Source organism: Rhinatrema bivittatum, chromosome 10 (genome assembly GCF_901001135.1).
Source record: "Rhinatrema bivittatum chromosome 10, aRhiBiv1.1, whole genome shotgun sequence".
Classification (NCBI taxonomy): domain Eukaryota; kingdom Metazoa; phylum Chordata; class Amphibia; order Gymnophiona; family Rhinatrematidae; genus Rhinatrema; species Rhinatrema bivittatum.
Genome location: NC_042624.1, coordinates 79,412,925 through 79,428,344, shown reverse-complemented (window position 1 = coordinate 79,428,344; position 15,420 = coordinate 79,412,925). Strand labels below are relative to the sequence as shown.

General features: G+C 43.6%; 1 protein-coding gene across 1 annotated transcript in view; it reads left to right on the top strand.

Annotated features, from left to right (window-relative positions):
- The window catches only part of LOC115099804 (cell division cycle 7-related protein kinase-like), a 39,768-nt gene that overhangs the window by 1,629 nt on the left and 22,719 nt on the right, over window positions 1-15,420 (top strand). Inside the window, exon 4 of the mRNA XM_029617653.1 lies at window positions 601-736. Within this exon, the coding sequence (XP_029473513.1) occupies window positions 601-736 (136 nt within the window). The remainder of the gene's footprint in view (window positions 1-600; window positions 737-15,420) is intronic.

Below are 15,420 nucleotides of genomic sequence, written 5' to 3'. Positions count from 1 at the left end.
CATAGGATGTTGAAAATGATTGAAAGCCAAGACAACAGATTTCCGTACATTTATATCTTTAGCAGATACAGATATGCATAAACCTAAAGTGTACAATTGTGGGTCCATTTGTGAAGGCAGCTGCTTTCTGAATGCAAATTTTGAGGCCATTGTACTAAGCTGCAATAAAAATCTTTTTTTATAGTTACTTCAAACATTAATGTACCTGTATAGTAGATAACTAACATATTAACATAAGACATTACAAAACATTTTCTGCAGTCATGTGTTTTAGGTTAGAGACATCAGCATGAGAGGCCAATGTATTAAGATGTGACTGTATTTACAAACATGTTAATGCATAATAAACTGGCAAATGTGTACTATACCATTTGCAAAATTGTGTTATTTAGCTGTTGTGAACATCACCACAGTCTATGAAAAAATTGGTCATGATGACCTGCAGAATTATGTAATTCATCTCATTACCTTTGCATAGCTAAATAGCAAGTGTTAAAACATGCAATGTCAATACATAGCCATTCTCTCAGGAAACTTTACTACACCTTACAGAGCAGTGATAAAGGATCATTATTTGCATAATTGTACATTTTTTCATAGGCACTTTCAGCTCTGTCTATCTGGCAACAGCACAACTGATATCAGGGAATGAAGACAAATTTGCTTTAAAACATTTGATTCCAACAAGTCATCCATTGCGAATTGCTGCAGAACTTCAGTGCCTTACAGTAGCTGGGTAAGTACTTGAGAAGTTACTGTGGTACTTCTCAGTTTTAAGTAACTGCACAGATTCTATAAACTTTTGCAGTACAGTATCCATATATGATTTGAATACCTAAAAAAGATTTCAACAAAGAACTAGAGTGGTTGCTTCCTGGGTCCTCTTGCATACATAGAAAGAAAGGTCAACAAAGAAGTACAATAAAAATACATCTTGTGCTTAATTTTGGAGAGCAATGCTCCTTTCATTTTAGTAGAGAATAAGCTACGGATGATATCTAACCATGCAAGTAGCATGTGAGGCTAGCTGTCAAAGCTGTAAAGAATGAGAGGAGATGCTGATAGAGAAATGGGAATGTTATGGGAGACAGCCAGACTTAGTGTGGGAAAACTCTGGTAACCGGTGAGGAAACCAATGTCTCTATTACAAAACATTAGTATGACTTAACTTTGTTATTAAGGATATTACATAATGCATCCTTCTAATAACTTGCTCTTAAAAAATGAAGCCTTTAGGATTAGTAAATGTGCTTAATTCCATATTTTATTCTGTTTACTAGCTAAAACCTACTGCACATCACAGATGTCATTTGAACAACAGCAAATTTTTCCTTCTCCTATGCTCCATATTAGGCTATGATCTTCCAAACCCCACGCCATTGCTTCTGGTCTTTACTATGGTTTGCTGCACATTGTAAGCTGGTTTAGTCTATGAGATACCTATAAAGCTTTAGATTTCAGGTTTTGAAGGATTTCTTGCAAGGATTCAAATCCTGCTGATAGTCCTCCTGAACTTGAACGAGTCACTTCACCCTCCATTGCCTGAGATTACTCCTGGGGGAATTCTGCACAAAAAAATAAAAAATTCTGTGTACAAAAACTTACAATTCTGTAAACTTTATATTGGTCAAAATAACACAATTTACATGACAGTCTTTAAGTAATTACATTTTAAATTAATACAGAAAAAAGTTATTACTTAGAGATGCAGAATATCCCTAGAAATTCACTGTAAGAGTGTCCCTTCCACTCACTCTCCCTTCTCCCCTGGCCACTTTGCCCTCTGGCCCCAACTCTTCCACCTGCCAGTATCTCTCCCCTCCGCCTCTAGGCTCAACCCCTTCCACTCTATCGCCAGTCCCAGAGTTTGACCCCATTCTCAGTACTGCCCCTCATACAGGCTCCCTCACTCTCACACACACACACCCTCATACAGGGTCCCGCTCTCTTGCATGCACACCCACACAAGCTCCCTTTCTCACACATACATCCTCACACAGGCTCCCTATGTCTCTCCCTCATGCACCCCTTCACACAGGCTCCCTCTCACACATACACAATCTCTTCACACAGGCTAGCACCCTCATGTACACACGATTCCTTTTTCATACACACCAGCTCCCAATCTCTCTCACACATACACACTCCTTCGCAACCTCCTCATTTAGGCTCCCTTTCTCTGGCACCCACACTCAAGCATCATCCCCTCCCTGCTCTCTCACCCCCCTCCCTTCTCCTCTCACACACACACACAGATTCACTCTCACTGGGACCTTCATTCTCGCCGCGAACAGCAGGCAAGGGCCTTCATCTTCGTGCACTCCGTTTGCAGCATACTAGGGTCTCTTCTGCCATTTTCTGCACAGAATTGCCAAATTCTGTGAAGAAAATGGCAATTCTGCGCAGGGGGGAATTCTGCGCTCTGCAGTAGTGCAGAATTCCCCTAGGACTATCAGATGCAAACTTAGAATGCAAGCCCTTTGGGAGAAGAGTTATATCCACAGTATCTGAATGTAATTTTCTTTGAAGTGGCTGATCAGTCACACATGACAAATATAAATAAAAAAGTAAATACATTTTCTAGTGTCTAGCAGCTGGACTCAGGACCAATGGGTATAATGTGCTCCCGATACCAGTTGGAGACTGAGTCAGATTTCAATCTGACGTCAGCACTACATATACCCCTGCAGGAAGCTCTGCTCTTCAATATTTTTCCATCTCAATAGCAGTTTGGAACTCTACACACGCTTGCACAGCGTTAGAAAATCCAAACCCAAAGAAAGGAAATTCCAAAATCTTACCTCTACAAGACGAGCCCCACTCTCCTGCGGTGATACCTAAAAGTCCCTTCCCCAGTCGAGAATTCCTGAGGTGATTTCCAAGATCCCTCAGAGGTAAGCCTCGGTCCGGCAGCCGGTTTCCAGCATGGACTTAGCCCCCAGGAGGGAGCGGCTGAGAGACAGCGGGTACAAGACCGAGTGCGGCGGTGAAGGTATTTCCGTCTCCCCCAGCAGCCGGAGACCGGGAAGCGCCGAGACAAGGTAAGGTAGAAAACTTTCTTAAGTCTCCGATCTCCGAGGCGCGGATAGCTGCACAGCTCACCCGTCTGCGACTGTCCCATCGGGTTGAGCAGCCCCTTCCAGGCTAGACCCCGATCCAGCTCGAGGGTCCTCCCATGTGAAGACCCTCCCGGGGAGGTTGCCATCTTAATCGTGTGGTCACCGGCGCCATTTCCCCCCCTTGATCGCAGTACTGTCCGCCTAACATAGTTGTGCGCACAGCGGCGAGCCGGGCATAGGTGCCGTGCACACAGCGAGGCGCACGAGGGTGCCAGGTGCATAGCGCCATGCTCAACAGTGCTGGGTGCACAAGTTCGGCTGCACACACAGCAGCGCGCATATCTCCGTAAGTGCACAAACCGGCCTGCACGCACACCCTCACCGCACTCGGAGCACATATCTAAGCCTCCTGGCGCGTGCATATAAATGCACAGACCGGGTTTGAACGCGCACAAAACATGGCACCACTGGCCAAGAAAGCCAGAGCACAAGCCCTCTGCCCAGCCTGCCACATAAGAGCTGCGCAGCATGAAGAGGCTACTGCCCTGTGCCTACAGTGCGAGATGGCTCTGAGAACCAGGGCCAAGGTGTGTCGTGTGTGTGTGTCCCCCCCCTCCCCCCCAGCCAGTACAGGAATCCAGATCCTCTGATAGTACCTCGGACCTCTCTATTCCCAGTTCGGCTCTCCAGACAGGGCCCTCTGGGAACGCCGTTGAGTTCAATATAGACCCAGGAACCTTTTCCTGGGTGGAGTTCTTTAAAGGTCTGCAAACCTTCGTCCAGGCGCCACAGATGCCACAGCCTCCACTAGAGGACCCTAACCTCCCAGCCCCTTCTCTGCCTCCCAGAGACGTGCCTCCTCAGGACAAGAGCCTAACCTTAGACACGGACACCTCGGAGGAAGACCAAGACTCCCTGGAGGAAGGGGAAATTCCTCCAGGAACGGAACCATACCGAACCATGATGTGTTTCTTCTCCAAAGACGAACCACCAGACCTAGTGTCCGGGAGTCAGGGAGCTGGCCATCCCAGACACAAGCGCCTCAGAGGAGCCAAAGATGAACCCTCTTCTGGTCGGGCTCCGTCAGGCCTCACGCCATTTCCCATTGCTGCAAGCAGTACAACAGCTGATCGACCTGGAATGGAATGCCCCGGAGGCCAGTTTCAAGGGAGGACTGGCCCTAGAAGCCCTTTACCCACTGGAACCCTCAACCAAAGATCTTCTGGGGTTCCCCAAAGTGGACGCCATGGTCTGTGCAGTCACAAAGCGCACCACCATTCCAGTCGAAGGAGGAACGGCACTCGAGGATGCCCAAGACAGACGTCAGGAGTCCATCCTTAAACAGTCATTTGAGGCAGCAGCTATGTCACTGCAGATCGCTGCCTGCTGTGCCATAGTGACACACTATTGTCACAGGCCAGGAACACAACCATGCCCATCGAAACATTAGAACCAGCAATATCCTTCCTCACGGATGCGACCTCCGATCTGGTGCGCACTTCAGCCAGGGCAATCTCATCCATTGTGGCAGCCAGAAGGCAACTCGAAGCTGGTCAGCCGACGCAACGTCCAAGACGAAACTCACGAGAATGCCGTTTAAAGGAACCCTCCTGTTCGGCAGCGAACTGGAGAAGTTGGCTGACAAATGGGGCGAATCTCCAGTACCTCGGCTACCTCCACTCAGGGACCTGCTCCAGCAAAGACCAATCCTCCATGAAGACCCAACTCGATTCTCTCTTACGGTCTGGCCATTGAGAGGACTCGCCTGAAGAAGAGCAGATACTCGAGGGCAGTAATTGACACCTTGCTCTGAGCACGCAAGTTTTCCACATCCTTAACTTATATACGAATATGGAGAATATTCAAAGCCTGGTGTGAAGACCGTGACATCTTTCCGCAGACAGTCACAATTCCCATGATCCTAGAATTCCTGCAGGACGGTCTGAAGAAGGGGTTGTCTCTCAACTCCATCAAGGTTCAACTGGCCACGCTTGCCTGCTTCAGAACCAAAGTGGATGACATCAGTCTGTCTTCCCATCCAGACATCTCCCGCTTCCTGAGAGGGGTCAAGCAAATCCGACCACCACTAAAGTGGCCGGTACCCCTATGGAATCTCAATCTAGTACTCTACTTCCTAGTGGGAGCTTCTTTCAAACCTACACGTGGTCTGTCCCTATGGCTCCTGACTTTGAAGACTGCATTCCTAGTGGCAATATGTTCAGCCCGTCGCATCTCCGAACTTCAAGCTCTATCCTGCCGGGAACCGTTCCTCAGATTCACACCGGGATCCATACAGCTATGCACTGTCCCCTCCTTCCTTCCAAAGGTGGTTTCTCATTTCCATTTAAACCAAACCATCTTGCTGCCATCTCCAGACGAGAATAAGGACTCGGAAGACTCACACCGCCTACGCCATTTTAACGTCGGCAGATTCCTAGTCCACTACCTGGAAAAATTGGAATCCATACGAAAGACGGACCACCTATTCGTCCTTCACAGCGGGAAGAAACAAGGGGAAGCAGCCTCGCAAGCAACCATAGCCCGCTGGATCAAAGAAGTAATCAAGGCGGCCTATGTAGAGGCAGGCAAGCCTCCACCTCTACAAGTCAAGGCCCATTCCGCAAGGGCCCAGGCAATGTCCTGGGCAGAAACCAATATGCTGTTACCTGCCGAGATCTGTCAGGCGGCGACATGGTCCTCCATTCACACCTTCTCTAGGTTCTACCGCCTGGATGTCCAGGCCAGGGAGACACAGCATTCACTAGGGCAGTACTAAGTGGGCCACGGGCAGCCTCCCACCTGGTTCGGGAGTAGCTTTTGTACATCCCATTAGTCCTGAGTCCATCTGCTACACGCTAGGAAATGGAGAAATTACTTACCTGATAATTTTATTTTCCTTAGTGTAGATAGACTCAGAATCCTGCCCACGGCTGCCTCATAAATCGAAAACTTTGGGTGACAATCCCCTAGAGCAAGACAAGCACAGGTAAGCCATGCTTTACCTCTAGTTAGGACATCCGTGGTTACCGGGTGTCTGCGTTTCTCGGTTGAGTGCACTGGGGGTCTCCAGTTAAAATTCACGTCAACCAGTTCAAGTTATTCAAACACACATTTATTTATTTATTTATTTTGGGTTTTTATATACCGGCATTCGAGAAACGCAGTCCCATCATGCTGGTTCACATAAAACAGGGGTGCATCGTAAACATAACTAAAAACAATGGTGCGGAAAATGCAGTTACATATAACAGGGAGATTGGAACTTGGCAGAGAAAGGACAGGTTATTAATTCAAACATGTAAACAATAATGGAGATGGTTAATCATGGTGTAGTTGGAGATAAGGATTGGTGAGGATGAGATATATCAGTTTGAGTCCGGGAATGCTTGTATGAATATCCATGTCTTTAGTCTTTTTTTGAAGGTTGAGATGCATGTTTCCAGTCTGATGTTAGAGGGGATAGAGTTCCATAACGGTGGAATGGCTGTAGAGAATGCCCGATCTCTTAGCGTGATGTGTCTGGTGGATTTGGGCGGTGGTACCTGTAGCGATCCTTTGTATGCATCTCTTGTCGGTCTTGACGAGATATGTAGTTGGAGAGGGATCTGTAGGTCAATGGGTGCCAGTAGATGGATATTTTTGTATGTGGTAAGAATGGCCTTGTATATTATTCTAAAGTGTATGGGTAACCAATGGAGGTTCTTTAAGATGGGGGTTATGTGATCCCTTCTCCTGGAGTTTGTCAGTATTCGTGCGGCTGCATTTTGTACCATCTGCAGCGGTTTGGTGTAAGAGGCGGGAAGACCAAGTAGGATGGCGTTACAATAGTCCAGTTTTGAAAAAATGATTGCTTGCAGGATGGTTCTGAAATCTTGGGCATAGAAAAGAGGTCTAATTCTTTTCAGCACCTGTAGTTGGTAGAAACAGTCTTTGGTTGTTTTGTTGATAGTAGCTTTGAAATTCAGACGATTGTCAATTAGGACTCCTAGGTCTCTCACTTGTGTAATTGTTGGTGTGTCTTGCTGTGTTGAGATGATGGTGCTGTTCTCAGAGGTGATGAGTAGGAGTTCTGTTTTGCCTGAATTTAGTACCAGGTTCAGGCTGGTGAGGAGGAGTTGAATTTTTTGAAGGCATGTGTTCCAGTAAGACAGCGTTTTTGCGAGGGAATCCTTAATGGGGATCAGGACCTGTATATCATCAGCGTACAGGAAATGTTTGAGGTTGAGGTCGGTGAGAAGTTGGCATAACGGTGTGAGGTAAATGTTAAATAAAGTAGGAGACAGGGAAGAGCCCTGTGGGACTCCTACTGACGAAGGGTGTTGTGAGGATTCTTTGTTCTGTAGCTTGACCTTGTATCCTCTATTGCTAAGAAAAGATATGAACCAGGAGAGTGCTGTGCCTGAGATACCTAAGGAGGCTAGCTGGTTAATGAGTAGGGAATGGTTAACGGTGTCAAAGGCTGACGAAAGGTCCAGTAGGATCAGTAAGAATGATTGTCCTTTATCAAGGCCCAAGATGAGGTGATCTGTTAAGGAGATGAGGAGTGACTCCGTGCTAATTGCTTTTCGAGGAGAATACTGACGAGCAGAGCTTCCTGCAGGGGAACTGAGTTGAAATTTGTGCACTGTGAGCCAGTGTAATGAAATAATATCAGGATTTCTTGTGCTCACTATGTTTTGTTGTATGCATAGGGTTTACGACCTGTGTGTGTATGCACATTCGCACAGCTTGGAGGGAATAGTGGTGGTAATCATGTTTTACTATATTGAGTAGCTTCTCTGCATATTATATATGTGCACTGTATAAATATGCACAAACTTTTACCTGTTGTGACAAATGTGTGTGCTCTGTCCAGGAACCTCTTCAAACTCTTTTAAACCCCCTAATGCTAGTTGTCTTGATCACATCCTCTGGCAAATGATTCCACAGGTTGATTGTGCACTGAACTTGATGCACCCAAGAATATGGGATCTCCCTACAGATTTCTGCCTCATTGCACATCCAAGATCTGCAGGAGGTCAGACTTCAGAATTAAGGGTCACCAGCTCCTATTATAAAATTCTGAATCACCTCTTTACTCTTAGAGATTTAGCTGAAACCCACAAAAGATGTGTGGTAAAATGGCTATAGTTACTGCTCAATGTGGATTCTTTTGTTCTAAACTCCTCCACACACACACATACACTCCCCGTTCTCTCTCTCTCTCTCGCTCCATTCTCCAGTCTCTGTCTTTTTCTTATCGCACAACAATCAGTCTTCTCCTCTCTTTCCTCCCCACCCCCCAACATTACCACTAGTCGGTCTCCTCTTCGCCATTTATGATTCTCTCTCTAATGTGCCTGGTTTGAGGCTCTTTGACATCAGTAAGTGTTCCTGGCAGTTCACACAGAGTAACCCTGCAAGGTGAGCTCAAAAGCCACAGTCAGATGCTATATGCATACATTCGTTTCCTGGAATGACAAACATTATGTAGAACAGAAATACTATTATGTGTAAAAGTTTAGGCAACCCTGGTCAAATTGTGTATTTCAATGAATATCTAAATGAATAGAAGCTGAAACAACCTCTACATGGTACAGAGTTAAACGCAAATCAATACAAAAGGAATCCGATAACCTTCAAAACAAACACCACTCACTTCACTGATTTAATAGGTCATCCATTGTGTCTTATTCTATTTTTATTTTTTATTATTTATATTTCTTCATAAATTATAGCCGCATCAGCAAGCCTGACGACATGCATTGTCAAAACCAAAGCCATCCGGATTGCTAGCAAATCTGTCTAATCCCGTTAGTGGCTCCACAACGGCTGGTGTTTCGCAACTATGTTGCTTCATCAGGAGCCAGTATACGAAGAAGAAACATTGTGCCCAAACATGTTGCAACAATGTATATGAGAAACCTACTGGGTAGAACAAACCATATAATTGTCAAAACCGATTTTGTAAAGAGAGGAAACCTTATTAGTGGTGGTGAAGCAAACCTTCTAAGACATCATCACAATGGTAAAGTTTATTATAATTGCACCCCTGTTTCTTGTGAACCAGCATGATGGGACCACCGTCTTGAATGTTGGTATATAAAAAAGTTAAATAAATAAATAAATAAATAAATAAATCATGTCTCAATATGTTTTGCCATCGGGACAGAAACCACATTATTGCTACAACATGATTTAAATAGCCTGCCATCACTTATGTAGTCGTGCACGTCGTCAGGCTTGCTGATGCGGTTATAATTCATGAAGAAATATAAATAATAAAAATAATAGAATAAGACACAATGGATGACCTATTAAATCAGTGAAGTGAGTGGTATTTGTTTTGAAGGTTATCGGCGGGTTCCTTTTTGTATTGATTTCAATTTGCGTGGAGGATCTATTAGGCTCTTTTTGGTATATATTTTTTTTAATACAGTTAAACTCGACATCTGTAATTTTTAATGCAAAATTACAATTTATTTGCTGATTTTAAGTGATTGAAAATAATAATAAAACAGTGAATACAGCCACAATATTTGTTAAAAATGTCTGGGGCCAGACCATGATACAGCTAACTGCTATTACTGTGGCCAGATGTCACCAGGATCCCAGAGGAAAAGGGGATGGAAGATAGAAAAATTTCACAGATCAGTGAAAAGACAAAGTTGTTCCTCATCTCGAGGAGGAACCCTCCATGCCAAGTTAAGCAGGAACAGTATCAAGCAAGGTATGAAAATTTTGCAGAGAAGAGGGTCTGTGAACCCTTCACTGGCCCTGCAGGATTCATCATAAGAAGCGCCATACGTTGGAACTGGCAGTACAGTTGACACCACTGAAGTTAAGATCAGGGTCAAGCAATTGTGCACTAACTCTGTCATTGATGCACCAGGTGTTGGATACTGTACCTCTGTCGACGACACAGGCCTCAATTCAGACAATGCAGCTATTTGCTCCTTCGATGCATCCAGTCTTAGAAGTGGTGATGCTCTGCACCCCAGTGCAATCAGAGTATTGATCCCTGTCGCTACCAGTGCATTTGAGGCAAGAATGATCATTGAGAGAGACCCTAAGGGCGTTTCATTGCACTTACCTCCCTCCATCTTAACCGTCCTTGTTTCCTTCCTGTCTTCTCAGATGAGGACTTCGTTTGGAGATGTCAGATCAGATATGCTCCATGGTGCCTCTGGTCTCCATGCATCTCTCAGTTTGTTGACCCAGGAAGGAGCTCCTTCCTGGAGTCCGTTAGTAGCATCTGAAGAGGATGGCTCCCATACTGGTTTCAGAAGAGGATGTCTCTTCCTCAACTCCTGGTCAGAGGACACAGCAGCCCATGGAGCAGGTAGCAGAATTGGTGAGGACTTAGTGCCTCACTGGCAGCAAGTAACAAGGAGGGCACCCTTCAACCTCTTCTGTCCAGTGGTGCATTTGTTTCCCCCACATTGTCTGGCCAGGAGGATGCCACCCCTGTGACTTACTCCAGTTGCTCTGCAATAATTTAGACCTATCCTCCCATGATATCTGGGCACCTTCCAGCTAGAGCCTCCCCCCAGTCACAGGAGAGACTGATCCATCAGCCCGCTGGTTCCCCTGACAGCTCCAAGGCTTTAGCCCTGCACCCATGTTGATGTCATTGAGTGGGTTGGAACCAGCAGAGGATGCCAGAGGCACACAGCACACAACAGGAGTTCCTTTTTTTGCACTTTTTTATGTGCACCAAATGACACCAAGTGGTCATCAGACGATCCATCTATCTAACTCTACCAGTAATTCCTCAAATTATATTCCCGTTTATGGAAGAGGCAGATATGGTGACCTCAAGTTTCAAGTGTTGAAGCATGTTAAGCAGCAGCCATCATTTTTAGTACCATTAGCTGGCACCCTGCAGATATTTGTAATCTTAAATCTGATTACAGAATTATATTGATAAATGGTCAGTTGCTGAAGAAAAAGATCCCTTTAATACACGATTTAGTTTTTTTTTACTCAGCCGCCTGCTTTTTAATATATAACTGAATATTGGTTGAAAAATGCGGATGCTGTATTAGCAAAACAAATCTGTCCACCAGGTTATTCCATAGTATCACAGCCTTGTGGGAAGAGTAGAGGGGGCAGACTTGTTATCATGTTTAAAAGCTTTCTGAAAATTTCAGTTGAGAATTTGGGGAAGAGAATAAGACCCTGGGTCTGTAACAGGGCAATTATTTGCCTTTATGTAAGCATTTACTACACTCAAAGGCTGATTTTTAAAAATATGCTTATTTTAGGGGACTTCAGCTTACATGTTGATGTTCACCCATTGTCCATTATCAGTGAGCAAGTCATGGATGGCATAGTATATCATGGTTGGAAGCAAATCGTTCAGCGGGCCATTCACAAGCTTGGACATAAGCATAATTTTGGTCTTTGTCAATGGCACAGTTTTGTCTAAGATTTCTTTTGACCATGATGTTAAAATGGTCCCCTGGTCTGACCTTTTTTTTTTAATTAGTTTTTAGTATCCTTGTTCAGGTGGTGGTATGTCAGAGCCCTCAAGATAACTGTTTGTGAAGAGAGACCAAGTTGACATTGAACATTGAACACCTTGGAGTCGCTGGCCTCTGCTGTAGCTAGCTTTAATCCTCCTAGTGCAGATTCTTCCATTCATGAGTGGAGCGTTACCTTCAATGGTGTACTTGAAGGTGTGGCCACCTTTAAACTTTGTCAGCAACAGCATGTTAAGAATATGAGCTGGGCGGGTCACATGATGCAACAGCAGTAGGTGGCTGCTTACTTGGCTGGCTCCCTCTCCCATTCAAAATCTTGAATAGTTTATATCCCCTAATTCAAGTTATTTTAGCAGGGCATGGCAGATAAGGGACCCAAGAAATCTGTTCCTGCTTTGGGGAGAGCAGGTGATAAGATCAAAGAGATCTAGCAAAAAGACCGCAATGGACAAAGTGGGTAGCTCAGGAGGAAATGGATCAGAAGATGAAACCCAGGCTGAGACCATGCGGCCTAATGAGATGATCGAGGCCATGAAAGTGGTAATGCAGCAACTAGGCAGCAAAATACACACCAGTCTTGAGGCAAAACTGGAGTCCATGGTGGAACAAATCGGTCAGTTAGTATTGACTGTTGGGGACACTAATGCCAGACTGGATACTGTGGTTGAGCATGGGGAAGACTTCCAGATCTCTCTCACTGAGGCCTGGCACTGTTTGGATGTCCTGGAATGTGTGCAGAAATGTATGGTGGATAAGGTGGATGACATCGAGAACTGAGGTGATTGTAGTAATCTGCGTATTTTTGGTCTTCCAGAGAAAGTGAAAGGTTCTTGGCACGTTGATTCCCAGAGGCCCTCTGTCTAGAATGCAAGAATGGGAGGCTGAAAATTGACAGTGTGTACAGAGCACTAATGCCGGCCCTGACAGCAGATGATAGAGACAGACTTGGCTCATCTCTTACATTTTGAGGTCTATATTCAATGGCACAGTGAGCAGCAAGTTAACTGGGTAAATTTAGCTGAAATATCCAGCAGGAAACAAGTTTCATTGAATATACCCGGTTAGGTTTAAAGTTTTTACTTGGATAACGTTAGACCTGTTCACTACCACAATCATACTTACCCGGCTAAGCATCTGCACTATCCAGCTAAGTTTAAGCCCTGCCCTCTGAACACCTCTGCACCCACATTTTTAATTACCCAGGTAAGTACCTATCCGCTGCAAGGAGTGGGAAATTCAACCCCTTGGGTTTGTCCAGCTAAGACCTGAATTTAGCCAGACAAACCCATTCTATGTTGACCTCTTGTGGTGGTAAGAAAAAGCGGTATGGCACTTCTGATTTTGCATTTGTCTGAGAAGCCACCACCTTTTTTTTTTTTTTTTTTTTTCCTCCCCTGCTTAGGAATTTGATACCACCTGGCCTCCTAAGCTGCAATTTTGGTGTAGTTAATCTGTTTTACTTAATTTCCTTTTTGCAGAACGTACTTACATCCAAGGAATGTGTTCTTTGGCAGAAAATGTGCATTTAAATAGTCTTATAACTCATGTTCACTCAGACTTTCGATATCTGTGCTGCTCATAGTATAGTCAAGGTTCCTAAGAAGACTTTATGGGCTACAGAGTCTTTATTGTATCAAATTATGGAGAAAAAATGTTCCTCATTTAAAAAAGGATTTCAAAATGATTGATACCCCTCCATCAAGTTCATAGCGCCCTCATGGCTGTATGATGTTAACATAAAACTCCTTTGCACCCTGAAAACATGTTATTGCCTGTCTATGTTTTGGGGCTTGACACATATTTGACAATATATGTTCCCTGTTGTAAGCAGAGCAAATAAAGATCTCTCTGAAAAATTATAGTCCCTTTTATATATTTAAATATGCTTAAACCAATATAAACCTATTTACTTTTCTCAGGCTTACGTAAAGTTTTCTGTGAATATTTAGATTTGACTAGTCTAGCGGATGTGCTTACTGTTTGTCTTCCTAAGGTAAAGTGTTGTAGCCCTTAAGTTTTGATAGACCAGTTTGAGGGAGAAGTGCATATTCCACTACAAAAAAAAATATTAATGGCAATAATAACAAATTAAGCTGTCTAATTTCCACTTGACATCTTCTGATTACTTCTGCTGTTGGAATTCTTACCCACATTGGTTTCCTTCCTTTTCATTGCATCTGATAAAGGGACCTATTTGGTCTATAAAGCTCATATACTAAACTTATTTTTTGTTGGTACAACAAATGGAATCACGACCTACAAAGATTCCAGTTTTCCTTAGTCCCAATACAGCTCTGCACTACAAATTAAACTGTCTAAATTAGGGGTGATGAATGCTGCAGACATGTTTGGTTTTCAGAATAGCCATATTATACAAATTGTCTTGTTGTTGGCTAAAATGTATGCAGATATATCTCATGAATATTGATTGTGGAAATTCTGAAATCAGACCTGTTTGCAGCTCTCCATAGTTTACCATTCCTGATCTAAATCTTTTCTTCAGCTGAATGCCAGTGTGAAAATCTTGCCAGATAAGAAAAGTGCTTTGTATTGCTTTTCTTACTGTTAATATTAAGAATAGGATACATTCCATGAAACTGACAGGTAAGTATTAAGAAGGGCATTAGTGAATTTGAGAGATTGACATCATACCCTGGCTTACGAGTGAGGTTCACTTCTGTCAAGTTACATGGAAAATATCTCATTTTGAGATATTATCCAAGTAGCATATTTAATATATTAAAAAAATATATATATTTTTTTTTTCATTTAACTCAATCATGCTGTGGATTTGTTGCTGGAGAATGTGATCAAGGTATCTAGCATAGTTGAGGTTAAAAGGAGTTTGGACAAGCTCTTGGAGGAAAGGTCTATAACCCATCATTAACCAATTTGTTTTGGGAAAGCCACTGCTTATCCATGGGAGAGAGGAACAAGAAAAGGATCTACTCTTAGGATCAGCTAGGTAACTTGTGACCCAGATTGACCATTATTGAATTTGATGAACCTTTGGTCTGACTCAACAATTTTTATGTTCATTTTGTCTTGACTTGACTTAAAGTATTGTAATATCCCTGTTTTGTTTTATTACAATTTTTGGTTTTATTTTGCTTGCTTTTGTTTTTCTTCTGATTGAACAGATAAGCAATGTATGGATCCTGTCTATTACACTTTGCTGCTTATACACTATTTTGATATGGGTTGTAACCAAGAAAGATGTCTTAAATTAAATTTGTTTTAATTAAATTATTTACAAATTGATAAATGTTATGCTCATTTTCATTTTTAATTTTTACCTCAAGCATATCCAGCATAGCTCCCTGCTTCAACGGCAGGGGAGAAGATAAACAACCAATAAGGGCTGTATAACATAGTCTGAGTAGAACAAATAAGCATGGGTGTAGCTTGCTTATTGCGGCGGTTACTACCCCTACTACCCCTAACTTATCAGCTAGATATTCACTTGGATGCAGCTCCATCACTGCTTTCTACATTAATGGTGGGGGTGGAAAGGAAATAGAACCAAGAGCTAAGAGAAACAGATAAGTATGAGAGAAAAAAGTGTGTGAAGCTTGCTGGGCAGACTGGATGGGCCATTTGGTCTTCTTCTGCCGTCATTTCTATGTTTCTATGTTTCTATATTTTCTTCTACTTGTTTACTATATGTCTGTAGATATTACACACAATTTCTGAGGGATCTTAAACTCTGACTTGAGCTTTCTGTTCCCTGTACGTACCAGGATCAGTCCAGGACACCTGGGTTGTGACTCCGCACCAGTAGATGGAGACAGACTAAAACTTGTGGGCGGAGCCATATATGCCCCTGTGTCAGTCACAGCCCCTCAGTCTTACTCTGTCTCCAGTAGATGGTGCAGGTGCGGTCACAGCTCCTCCCT